Raw genomic sequence first — 12,653 nt, 5'->3', positions numbered from 1 at the left:
CTTGTTTTTCTAAGGCTTGCGCTCGCTAGCGAATAAGTGAGAGGGTATGCTATATTGAAGAAATATCCAATCTTAATCCAACTGGCGCGCTTTAGAAATTCACTGTATCCAACATGACTTATCTCTCTGTTCAGTTGCTTGGCAGCACCCGTGAATCAACCAAAATGTCAAACCCACTCTTCTCTTCTTTTCGTACAGAGAGCTCCCCTCCTTGAGGTATGTCAACAATTGTGCCGTCAATACACACTTTTCGCCATCGCTCATCCTCTTCCAAAACCGTGACTTTCACTTCATCAACCTCTTCATACCGCACCTCATGTCCATCATCCCACTTCATCCCAACATGTTTTCCCTCATCATACGCCTTCATCATGACATCTAATGTCCTTTCGCCCCCTATGGTGCCGAAATGCACTAAACGGAGCTTCCCATCAAGAGGCTTACTGGCGGGAGATATCGTGAATGTGCGCTCCAAGTTAGAGAGCGGTGTCACTAGCACATAGGCATGCCTGTCTCCTGGGATAGTCTCCCACTGCGATGCCGAGGACGAAGAGGGATGGCGAACGTCTACTTGTGCATTGTAAGGGTGTGATTCACGGAGGAGCTCTTGGGCAACCATGCCAAAGCGTTTGTCGCCATGGACGCGGTACTCGGGGGTATCGCTTTCGTAGACTATGCTCGAATGAAAGCCGTAGCTCGCCACCACGGCACCAAAGAGATGCGACACTCGAGTTTCTTCTTTCTCGAGATGTAATGGATTACTTGAGGTGTCATCTCCTGAAGGTTCTTCAGTCGTCGGTGTGAATTTGACGATGCGCGACCCCGGAGAGAACGACGCTCGAAATAGAGGCAAGTTTGCGGGAACGCCGCTGAATAGCGTCCTTAGACCCAGTACCAGAGGAGAGGCACCTTCAGTCTTGCTATCTTGGGTTGTCCAAAGGGGCTTGTGCAAAGAGTGGAAAAGAGCATTTCCTGTGCCCAGCGGGAGAAGTGCTAAGAGTAACTGTCGCTGCTCCAATACAGATTCATCGTGAGAGCTGCCATTTATGAGGTCGACAACGCCGCCATCTCCGCTGAGAAGAATAATGGTCCTTGATAGAGCGATTTCGCCAGTTGATTTGCCCTCAGAGCCACCAACCCGTCGGGCAAATTTCCGAACGCTTTGCGCATCTTCCGTGACAAGAACGTTTGGTGACTCTCGGCCGTCTGCATCGGATGACTGCTCTGCGATCACGGTCCAGAGAGGCTGTAATACACTCTGCCAGAACTGCAGAGAAAGGCCGACGCCCGATTTCGTAGATACAACGACATCGACTTCCTGCTTACCATTTACAGGCCGCAGATAAGAAGGTAGGCCGGTAATGAGATGCTGCCGGAGCTCGTCGGGAATAGCGTCCGCGAGCAAGAGCAGTAGTCGGAAGCGATCTTCTGGACTCTCTGTGTTCTCGACCAAAATCGAGATTATGTAGCCTGTCTTTTGGCTGGAAGATTGTGCAAGGTCAAGAACAAACAGCAAATTCTGATATTTTGCTTCACCTTTGCCATTATTGCTGTCATTCCAGGAGATACCGCCGTCCGAGACCGAGACGGCGGTAACATTTGTCAGCCCCGCTTGGGGCTTCGCGGAGCTCATTAAAAAGGTTAAAGGATAAATGCGATAAATAAATGAGTAAGTTCGTTGAAACCGATACCAACGCAGGCAGAGTTGGTAATAATATGAGAAACCCAGAGGGCTCTAAATGAGAGGCAGTTGGCTCGTGTATATATCACATACCTTGATGGTATGAGCTTTGGCGCAGCAATTTTGTGTCACATCTGAGTCGCAGCAACGGGGTGCACGCGATCCGGCTTTAATTGCGTGATTCGGCATGATTCGCCGCTCTTCCTTTGGTGGGGGTTTGTTAAAGGATCATAGTTTCACACATTCGACATAAGCGCATCCTTCACGGCATGTAAGTGGGCTCAGTTCATCTAGACTTTTGGTCGACACTCTTCAATGGATCATTTCAGGATTTTTTGATGTGGGCAATGCCCTTTATTAACTTAAAGGCCGACTATGCCGTCCGTCGTCGCTTGCTTTATTACTTTCACTGGGCTTTGGCTTTGGACAAAGGTCCCCAGTCTGGTCGAGGATTCATTTGGTATCGTACAAGTTTCTGGGTATCCCGTAGGCGACCCAGTCGTGCGAGATCCTCGTTGAATACCAGCGTTTTCCTCAGCTCTAGTTCGCTCGGGCTTGAAACTTGCTCATTGGAGTTATCCGCTGCCTCTGCGCTCTGAGGCTCTTCATCTGCCTGGACATCTTCCATGTTACTATCAGGCTCCTGCGGTGCTCCATCTTCTCGACCAACTAGCCCGGCAGAATGTAGAATCTTCCAGCCAGGCATCAATGGTGTAAACTTTGACGCTTTAATAGGAGATTTTTGACGGATCCATTCTGTCATGATCCACCAAATCGTAGACCAAGGGGCATCCGTCTTGACGCTGCCCGGTCGGCAGTGGCTTCGCCCAACTTGATAACCAAGATGTATCAGAGCGCCACGGAACATGTCATCGCTCGGGGCAGCACAAGAAATTACAGTTGCTAGCTTGGAGGGGATAACAAAGAATGGACAGTGGTCAATCTCGGCATGCTGGGCATCCTTGGGGTCCACGGTGGGATCGGCTTCAGGTCCCGGAATAATCTCCTCCAAGGCCGTTCGTAGCATGCCTTCTAATCTCGGGAGAGTACCATAGACTTCTGGCGAGGCGTTGGGGATTTGATCGAGAAGCTTTTGGATGAAATCTGCCGAGTGGATGTGACCTCCGTACATCGGACCATTGACATGCATCACATGGCCGCAATGCTGGCAGTGTCTATCAGCTGTTGGTCCTGCCGCCATGCCGTGCTTATAAAACGACCCGCTGCCTTTCTTGTTAGGCGTTGGCTTGCTTCTCAACAGATATTGGGTCTCAAAGGCAGAGCATCCGTGGTCGCAGCTGTATACGACCATGGTTTTGGACCCCAGGAATTTCACAGCCTGCGGTGATCTGGTGACCTTGATGAAAACTTTTGTGTAGAAATCGATGGAAAGAGAGAGCAGGGGTTCGATGGCCAGACCATATCGGGCGCCAGAAGTCGCAACAGCATTCAGAATCAACCTCAAGCCAGCTTCGTGCGAATGCATTCCCTTGATAGGGGTACCGCCGTACAGGGCAAACGTCTTTTCGCAGTAGCTATGGCCCGCCCAAACAGCACTATCAGTGCAGGTGATGCAAAGCAGGCCTCCATCATCTCTAACGGATTGTAATGCGGCGTCGAAAAAGGGTGCTGCAGTGCCGTACGGATCTAGGTCGATGACATCAAATTTGTGAGACTTTGTGGGATTTCCGTGACGATCCCTCTTGGAGAGACCATCTGCGATTGCGCGGTACATGTGCGCAAGAGCATCTTCGTTCGTTACTGAGATTATATCGTCGAGACCGTTGTGATTCACATTGAGCTTGATAGACTCGGCCGCCGATTTGGAGAGGTCGTTTGCGTTGATAGAAGTAACAAAAGGGAGTTCATGGCCATATCTCAGCGCTCTCAATCCAGATGCCGACAAGGCGTCCAGCATTCTAAATGTTGATTTGTGACCCTTCTGCTCATCTAAGGCTTCAGTAGCCACGTCTGGCGCCACGTCCGCCGTCGCTTCTGTCTCGATTGAATTGTTGCCGTCATCTTTCTCGTCTCGCTTTCGCTTTTTGCTGTGCTTATTCGATCTTGCCAGAATCTTCTCTTTCCTTTTCGCCAATATATCTTCTCCATATGTCTTGATGGCAAGAACAGACAGGTCTCGGTTGTACTGCTGGATCGGATTGTAAAACACCTGCTGCACCTCTCCTCGGTCCTCTCCAATCTTGGCGCCCTGAGGCACCAGGATGGTCGCCTTGCCTTCCTTTACCACGCGGAACTGCTTCCCATCCTTCTCCACGGTTTCAACTTCGACGGTGCCTGCCATTGGCGCAATTGAAGAAGACCAATTGGGAGAATTTCTGCTAATAAGGCGCCGGGTCGTGAGTGTGTTGACTTTCGGGACGATACTACCGCAGGGACTGGCAGGTCTCACTGTTCCCGGAAGACGCAGCAGAAGCTTTAGGGAAGAAGTGCAGCGAAACATGCAATATCCAGCTGCACCTTTGGGCAACAAACTGTTTGCGATCCTGATGACTGAGAAAAGCTTCAAGTCTGCAAAGCTCTAGAACCCACAATTTTTTTAATATTCTGCCACATGCTTCAGGGCGGTGAAACAGCCAGCCCCACCATCTAAACCTGGCACTACTGTGCGTGCCTCAATGGTGCCGTTCATTCATGTAAGCTTCCAAGGGAGTAACATGTAATGCTCATCTCAAACGAATAATATATTTTGCAAAATTTCACAGCTCGAATATCCATCTGGTTGCGTCACATGTGCTTGAGAGAATAAATAATCCAGCTGTTCGTCGGATGGATTGCCTTCTATCGAACGCTACCTAACCTCACAATATCCAGCAAGCATGACTTACATGTGACATCCATGCGCGCGCAGAGCCGTAATGGTAGATAGATTTTCCAAATTATATGCCACTCCATGCCTTCTTCACCACGCATATGATGCCCCCTTTTGCATTCACCGGTCAACATTACAAGTGGTCTGTCCTTCCATGCAGGTCGAGATGCCCTTCTCCTTTCTCTACTGCTTCTCGTGTTGCGCGATAGCAACTAATCGCCAAAGGAAAAGCTGATGTCATGCCTTCGCTTATTCTCGTCTCGCCATGTGTCAAAGCAGCTTGATGCGCAGGTACTCTGCTGCATTTCAATGACAGGTAGGAGCTTTTGCAGATGTTGAGCCCAGCACGCTCTCTGCCTCTTTCTTTCCGCCGATCCAGACGAAGAATTAGCCGACATCGACGAAATTACTTTTCTCTCTCTCACTGGAGCCATGGCTCCTCACTTTCATCGTCTTTTTGTCTTCTTTTGTGCTTCACACACGGAGTTCTTGGTATTGCTCGAGCCCAGTGTCCAACCCGGCAGACCACAGCCCCAGAATCCTGTTCCTGTTCCTGTCCCTATTCCTTCAATCGTGGCAGCATCTCCAGCCCATCATGTCCAAGCCAGCAAAGGGACATCCAAGCACCGAAGCTCCCACGCTTCCTCCTCTTTCCGTGGGGACCAAAAACCCTCCTGTGCCGTCTACAGGCTCTCATACTCATGGGGATCTTCCCAAGCTTATGGCCCCAGTGCCCAGTGGCCCTCCTAAGGATCCTTCGCCGCCCAAGCCTCACAGGTCTCCAGGAGATGAGCATCACCACCACACACCTCGTCATAGGTTCCTTTCGCCTACAGAATGGGGCGTCGTTGCTCACGGAATAGGCGGCATTCGGGATCGGGAGCAGCATACACCCATTCATCCAACCAGTTGGGTTTGGCCACCCAGGGGCATGCCTCGGGGTTTATACAAGGATACTGTGACTCAGCGCACCAAGTTCTTCTACCTACACCATGCCTCTAGTGGCATCAGATGGATCTTGATGCTGCTGCAGCTCTTCATTGGGGCGACGCTGACGGCTCTTGGCTCCATGTCCTTTTCGCAAGGTACTCCAATCACGGTTCTGGGAGCTGCAAACACTGTCATCGCTGGCCTCCTTGCATTTTTGCAGAACAGTGGATTGCCTGATCGATATCGGTACGACAAATCCGAGTTCGAAGCACTCGAAGACCACATCAAGGAAATCCTCGACTCTGGTATTGCTCCAGCGGACCAAACTGCTGACCAGATTCTCGCGGAGTGCTTCGATTTGTACCAGGACGCCAAGGCAACGGTGTCTGCCAATTTACCGGCCAACTACATGCAACCTCGAAATGCCCAGCAAGCAGACCAAAGATCCGGAGGTCTGATCCAAACGAGCCCTCCGCCTTCCGTGGCGAAGCAACTCGCCGATACTGACACTTCACCCGGTGGAAAATAATGTCTAATGCTAATTGAATCGGTGCGGCACATACGCAGTCACCACCTCTGATTTCCCTTTCCTCAAGATTGTCTTTGTCATTTATAGATCCATCTTTCAAAGATGAATGACACGGTTTATATCATATACCATCTGCGCTTATTCGGCTCGAACGTCCTTAACACTTTGCAAACATTATACTACGGCTATTGCTCTAGCGAGATTCGAGTCAAGTCAACGGGAGCAGCATGGAGATGGGTTGAGGATCATGAGTGTCCTTTTGTTTCATCATATGATTGAGTGTTGTGGAGACTGTGTTTAACTTTTATGTATCGAGCTGGAGGGAATTTTGTCCTGCTTTTTCTGACAGAAATTGTTGTAATTGATTGTCCTAATTGTTCGTGTTCAAGCTTCATAGATAAATATAGCCATTTGACGTCTCACCTCATCTCGCCAGGTTTTGCCTGCCTATCACCCGTGAAATGACTTGGGAGGTCTAGCATGCTTAACATAACATGATGGAGTGTAGCTTGTGCCCTGTTCCCCAAATTGCGCCTTCAGCATGGCGTCGATTAGCCCTAGCCTCGCCTATATAGAAAAATCTATCTTGTGTCGCACTATGTCCAGTCTCGCGAAGCAAGAAAGTAGAGTCGGCTGTACAAGCGTGTGAAATCCCGGCCCATGTCTTTGTGGTGGTGTTTCTAGTACAGACAAGGTCACCAGATTGTGCGTGTGACGGGCCTATTCCGATTGCAGGCCGGTCAGAGGTGCTGATAGACTTGGATTCATCGTTGCTTGATGTCGGTCGCCCAGGCTTAGGCGATAATAGAAAGAGCCGACGGCCTTCCATGGTGCGTTTAAGCAACGTGAACAATTTCTCGTCCTGAGAATATTCCGACCCTTTCAGCATCATCTCCGTGAATTCTGCATAACCCTTAAAGTAGTACATTTGCCAATCATAATTGGCGACTGCTTTGGACCACTCGTCTCTCATGTGGTCTTGGAAGAAGATCATTCCGAGCTGGTGTATCAAGAGCTCCCGAGTTGCTGCCGTAGCCCATCCGAGTAAGAGATCCCAAACTTCTTTAATCCAATCTATGATGGCATTCGGAGAGGCATTGAGGGGAAAGTCATTTGAGACCTTCTCAATTGATCCATGGATCATATACCCAGGATCGCCCTGTTTCTTTCGGAACTCAATGTGTAGAGCCTTCGAATCAGCATCAAGCGATACTTTGGGTGACCCCTCGAGATTCCAACCCCCTGATAGCGTCTGTCTAACTACTGGCAGCCTCCAGTCAGGAACCCAAGAGGAGAGTCCGCCCAAGCGCAATCCGTCTGCCCTAAGATCGGTGTGCTTGAGAAGATCTCGATAGTCGAAGCAGCGGAAGTTCGTGGTAATGAGATCCATGTATAAGTTTTCGGCCGGTGTGTTATAGCTCACAGCGACTTTAATCTCTCTCGGATCCCGACTTACTTCACCGGGCTGAGTGAGGAATGTATCGGAAGCAAGACCAGCGAGTGCGTATATACGGTCGCGGGCGTCCACGCATCCCAGTTCAGATAAAACGGAGAGGAGGTCTAAAAGCCTTAGAGGTGCTTGAGAACTAGCCTCGATTCCGAGACAGTGATATATCCAAATAGACTCCATCGTCTTCACCACCGACAGTAGTTCGCTGACATTTTGACTATTCCGAACCACCTGGAGGAGACGAAGCCACGGCATCTGCGATTCGCCGCAGAAAAGAGTTACGTTTGGGTTGAGAACGACCTCCTGGACAATCCAGCGTCGACTAAACCAGGGTAAGCGAAGAAGGCACTCCAAGTCTTCTTGGATGATGCTCTCATCGTCTTGATGATCGATTTGTCGAGAAAATGCATTAACAGCCTCCATTGACGATGACCCGCGAGCATCAATGCCCAACCAGACCACGACTCCTGAGCAACGCCTATAAATCTCCGTCATGAGAGGAATTTGTTTCGCTTTGTCGTCATCATCTTGCTGGTTAATGCAGATGGCATCGACCCAAAGACGCCGGACGTTGAGTTGAGATCGAAACCGTAACAGAGCATCGCGAAGATTTGGTGTGATGTGTATTACGAACTCGTCATCAAGAATGAGTGGTTGTGTGAACTCTGGCTTGCCCCAGGTATATGATAGGGCTTCATAGAATGGATCAGATTCTATATTAATCTCACACAGTTTACATCGTAGCGGGCCTTCCTGTTCGTGCGATGGTTGAAGCTCCAAGATCCGAGTACTTGCCGCTGGAGATAACTTGCTGTATTGATATGGCAGAGACATAGTGTCAGTATGTCGACGGTGCTGTTCAACTTCAGCACAGATTTATTCCCTCCTTCGGACCCTGCGAACCACGGGAATATACGCGACAGGATTATGTATGGATTGCTATTTATGCAGAAGATAATGAGTCGAAGATAGTTCAGCCTCTTGGAATCAATAGATCGACACTACACGCTACTCACTGCCTACGAGTACGCCTTATGCATCTGCTGTTACGAATCAGGATTGAGTGCGCTTGTGGCCAATTTTTACTGGTCTTTGCATCAGCTGAAATGAACTATTCAATCACTACTGCGGACAGGCATCGTGATGAAACCCCTCTCTTTCAGCCGCATCCCCGCCTGCATTTCGGCTCTCAAAGATGAAGAAAGGTGCTAGGCGAAGAAAAGAATGAGAATGAAGAGCCTACAATTGATTTTACAATCATCATATATCCGACTCTGGCCTATCGCCAATTCGCGAGACGCCTATCCTCACATCGTTTAGTCTCCATTGAAACCAGCATCATGTCGCAACAGAAATCAGGCTACGATGCATTACCACAAGAAGAAGAGATTGACACTGAGCACCCAATAGCTCAAAATCCTCAAGGCTCAGGACATCACGATTCTAAAAGTTCGCCAATTCTAGTAGAGCAACATGAAATATCCCCTGGGCACTCCAATAATCGGACTGGGGCTCGATCCAGACAACAACCAACCAAGACACCATTCTTCCTTGACAAAGGCAATTTTGTGATTGATTGTCCCATTCCGCCCTCTCTCAGGAGCTCTGTCGAGAGTGATGATATCGAATTCACGCACACACGATACACGGCCATCACCTGTGAGCCTCATGAGTTTATTGATGAAGGCTTCACGTTGAGACAAACGCTTTTCGTATCTCCACGCCGTACCAAAATAATGATCAACGTCTACATGTACAATGAAGATGACATACTCTTTGCTGAGACAATGGAACGCGTGTTCAATAACGTGCAATACCTCTGCAAGCAATGGGGAGATCAATCATGGAAGAACATTGTTGTTTGCATTCTAAGCGCCGGAAGATACAACATAGACCCGCAAACGAAAGCCCTGTTGTCATGTATGGGCATCTACCAAGAGAGCATAGCCAGGCGGCAAGTCAACGGGAGAGATGTGGTGGCTCACCTTTATGAGCACACAACCCAGACCGGCCTTCAGATTGTTCGCGACAAAGTATACCTAACCGCAAAACAATACGAGTTTCCAATACAGATACTCTTCTGTCTTCAAGAACGCAACTTGACCATGATTCGTTCTGAGAAATGGGCATATCGAGGGTTTGCTCGTGTGTTGGACCCGGTCATGTGTGTGCCGATCCAGTCTGACACAAGGCTTGGTAGTATCGCCATCTACCAACTCTGGCAAGCTTTGGCTGCCGAACCCATGTGTGCAGCAGTCTGTGGCAGAGTCAGACCAAACACGAGCTTCTGGGAAATCTTTCAAATTGTCGGATCGGCGTCCAAATTCGAGCAGCATCTCCAAAACTGCCTCACCCTACCGTTTGAATCGGCCTTTGGCTTTGTTCCAGTGTCGCCTGCTAAGCTCTGCGCCTTCAGATACGAAGCCCTCTTAGATGATGAAACGGGAAAGAGTCCTCTGGACAGCTATTTTGAAGCCAACGAACCTCCAGATACGTTATCTGGTGCCACATTACATGCTGCGCGCATGAGGCTGGCCAGCTTGCGCTTGGTGTTCTTTGCGCTGATCACCAGACCGAATTCCCGTTGGGTAATTCGACATTCCACTTCGGCGATTGCGATGGAATATGGAATAGATACTATCGGTGAACTCCTTTTCATGCGACGTAGACCGGTCAACGCGTACTTTTTGGATACGATTTACGCCATTACACATTATCATGAAATATTCAACTCCAGCCATTCTATATTTCGGAAGGTGGCTTTTACAATCCAACTGGCGTTTAAATCTGTCGAGTTGCTTTTCGCATGGTTTGCGTTAGGCAACATATTCATATACTTTACGGTGTTAACGACAAGCGTAGGATCCCCGGGCTTTTGGGGAACCGGCGGATACGTGACAGGTTTAGTACTGGAGTGGTTGTATGTTGTTTCCCTCATAACGGCATTCGTATCTACTTTGAATAAGTCCTGGAAAATGAACTTGAAAATCCCGACTATTTTGTTTTGGATATGGCTTAGCATCACAACGTAAGTCTCATAGGCGCGATGGGTATATTTGGAAGCTTGTATATCACGTACTGACATTGTGTTTCAGATATGCATTTATTTGCTATTGCCTAATGTTGCACAAGTCTTTACATGAGGAACGACTCGATAAATCGAGCCCAGGTGAAATATTTGGAGATCCGACAACTTCACTTGGCATCGCGGTTCTCTTCATATATGTGCTCTGGACGATGGCTTCGTTGCTGAATCTAGATCTCTGGCCGATCGTCAATTCGTCCATACAATATCTGATCCTCATGCCATTTCTCGTCAATGTCTCTGACGTGTTTGCATTCTGCTATACGTTCAACCTAAGAAACGTTGTAGCCGATGCCGAGCCGGTTCTCGAACTTCCCAAGGTCGAGACCCAGAACGGCAAGGGCAGAATGGATGCATTAAACGACGAGAGGCTTGAAGCACAATATGAGCAACAGATTAACATTATGAAGCAACGAAGATTTCTACTGGTGCAAAAGATGGCTTCGCCGCTGCAGGTGGCGGAGAGGCCGCAGAACGCAGCTCGGATGTTTGAAGCCCTTCTTGTAATTGCCTGGACGACTACAAATTCCATGCTGGTATTTCTTGTTCTCGGCATAGCAGATGTCAGAAGCTTGTACTCAGCCGAGTCAGGGGAGGTTCTAAAGAGCAAGGGAATGCACTATATCGCTGGTGTTATGTGGGTGCTCGCAGGGTTGACTGGAATTCAAGTGATTGGAGCTGCGTTTAACAGGGTTATGACTATAGGAAGAGGTTATAGGCGACATCATGAAGGTGAAGGAAATATATACGACTCTTAGTTCATAAGCATTACATGGATGTCCGCATGCTATATTCCTCTATTACTTCTCAATACTTTCATATTAAGACTTTGATGCTTACACGGCTGATGTATGGCTTCTAGTGTTCCATGGTAGAACGAGGTTGTATGAGATGAATGTAAACATAGTTTCAACCTCTACAAGGTATACTATGTGCAGTGATGTTTTATAGAGCGGCTGGAGTGCTCAGCCTTAAGACGATGGAGGAAATTCATGGGAGTCAGACTTCACTTTGCCATCTATGTACATATTATCTTGTTTAATATTGTGTGTATTTATATATACATCAGTTAGCGCCAATGCTCCTCCAGTCTTCTTTTGAGAGCTCATAGTATATCTCATTCTTGTCTGCATCAAACTCTGCAGGTCTTGTTATCCCCTTCCCTGCCAACCCAAACTTCTCATTTAAAAGGTTTACCATCGGGCCATTATCTTCCAGCGTCGTGATAGTGACCAAATCAAGCTGCGGTCCTCCCTCAACGGCTGGTAAAAACGCCCAGTTTATTGCCATCTTCATTGCTTCAACGCCGTAGCCTTGGCGCTTGTACGCCGGGTCCAACATCGCGCCCACGTCGCCAGCTCGAATCTTCTGGCCGTCTCGCTCCCAGTCTTTGATCGCTCCGAAGCCTCCTAGACCAATTACAGTCTCAGCATTTCCGTCTTCTGATTTGAGCACTAGCATCATGTTCACGCGGCTTGGTCCACTTATAACATTTCCTTGCGCGTCTAGGATGGTGGGCTTGCTTGCCGATTCTCTCATGCGGGAGATGCTTAATTCTGCAGTTGGGATGTCTATATCTTTGCCATGAGGATCGGACTTGTTTGACGGTGAAGACAGAATGGACGAAAAGGCCAAGGCATCAGAAGGCTGGATGGTCCGGAGGAAGAGGAGGGGGTTGGAGGGGGAGGGGATGATGGTGTTGAGGTGAGATCTCTCGCGAGACATGGCGACTTGATCGAAGAAACAAAGATGATGAATGTCTGTAAAAAGAGGGTGGATAAGATTGAAAGGATTAAATTTGCAGTCTCTGGATACTTATTTACAGCACCTCATGTTGATACTTGTACATGTAATCTTCAAAAACCAGTTGAGGGACATGTGGTGGAGTAGGGTACGAAGCTAGCAACAGCGGTGGTGATCCTCCGGAAATTTATCATCAATTATCAAATGATACCTACCAATGCAACTAATGTTCATGAACCCACCTGTCCCAGAAATGATACTAAGAGTCTTTGTAAATAGCCGTTTTTTATCCTGCATGGTGAGTCAGTTCAAAAGTTCGTCTTCGTTTGGACATCAACTTCCCGAAGCGGTAATCCGTGGACAAAAAGATAGCGCTCTAGTGACTCATAAAAGGCATGGAGTAGA

The 12,653-nt window shown here is 48.5% G+C and overlaps 6 protein-coding genes across 6 annotated transcripts; 2 read left to right on the top strand and 4 right to left on the bottom strand.

Moving 5' to 3' along the window:
* Nucleotides 1-130: 130 nt before the first annotated feature.
* Nucleotides 131-1,633, bottom strand: T069G_01464 (diacylglycerol kinase catalytic domain-containing protein; the record flags this gene model as incomplete). The annotated part of the gene is made up of 1 exon (XM_056168674.1): nucleotides 131-1,633. The coding sequence occupies one exon, from the start codon at nucleotides 1,631-1,633 to the stop codon at nucleotides 131-133; it is 1,503 nt and encodes a 500-aa protein (XP_056033990.1).
* Nucleotides 1,634-2,087: 454 nt separating this feature from the next.
* T069G_01463 (n2,N2-dimethylguanosine tRNA methyltransferase domain-containing protein) lies at nucleotides 2,088-3,983 on the bottom strand (the record flags this gene model as incomplete). Its single annotated transcript, XM_056168673.1, has 2 exons — nucleotides 2,088-3,631; nucleotides 3,698-3,983. The coding sequence occupies 2 exons, from the start codon at nucleotides 3,981-3,983 to the stop codon at nucleotides 2,088-2,090; spliced, it is 1,830 nt and encodes a 609-aa protein (XP_056033989.1).
* Nucleotides 3,984-5,106: 1,123 nt separating this feature from the next.
* T069G_01462 (uncharacterized protein) lies at nucleotides 5,107-5,970 on the top strand (the record flags this gene model as incomplete). The annotated part of the gene is made up of 3 exons (XM_056168672.1): nucleotides 5,107-5,288; nucleotides 5,331-5,469; nucleotides 5,545-5,970. 3 exons carry the CDS (start codon nucleotides 5,107-5,109, stop codon nucleotides 5,968-5,970), a joined length of 747 nt encoding a protein of 248 aa, XP_056033988.1.
* A 484-nt stretch (nucleotides 5,971-6,454) lies between these two features.
* On the bottom strand, nucleotides 6,455-8,254 carry T069G_01461 (heterokaryon incompatibility protein (HET) domain-containing protein; the record flags this gene model as incomplete). The annotated part of the gene is made up of 2 exons (XM_056168671.1): nucleotides 6,455-6,486; nucleotides 6,568-8,254. 2 exons carry the CDS (start codon nucleotides 8,252-8,254, stop codon nucleotides 6,455-6,457), a joined length of 1,719 nt encoding a protein of 572 aa, XP_056033987.1.
* Nucleotides 8,255-8,760: 506 nt separating this feature from the next.
* On the top strand, nucleotides 8,761-11,263 carry T069G_01460 (chitin synthase domain-containing protein; the record flags this gene model as incomplete). Its single annotated transcript, XM_056168670.1, has 2 exons — nucleotides 8,761-10,448; nucleotides 10,516-11,263. 2 exons carry the CDS (start codon nucleotides 8,761-8,763, stop codon nucleotides 11,261-11,263), a joined length of 2,436 nt encoding a protein of 811 aa, XP_056033986.1.
* Nucleotides 11,264-11,570: 307 nt separating this feature from the next.
* Nucleotides 11,571-12,230, bottom strand: T069G_01459 (acetyltransferase (GNAT) domain-containing protein; the record flags this gene model as incomplete). Its single annotated transcript, XM_056168669.1, has 1 exon — nucleotides 11,571-12,230. One exon carries the CDS (start codon nucleotides 12,228-12,230, stop codon nucleotides 11,571-11,573), a length of 660 nt encoding a protein of 219 aa, XP_056033985.1.
* Nucleotides 12,231-12,653: the final 423 nt, after the last annotated feature.

This window comes from Trichoderma breve, chromosome 1 (genome assembly GCF_028502605.1).
Source record: "Trichoderma breve strain T069 chromosome 1, whole genome shotgun sequence".
Classification (NCBI taxonomy): Eukaryota; Fungi; Ascomycota; class Sordariomycetes; order Hypocreales; family Hypocreaceae; genus Trichoderma; species Trichoderma breve.
The sequence above is the reverse complement of the archived record's forward strand: the minus strand, read 5'-3'. Positions and strand labels throughout refer to the sequence as shown.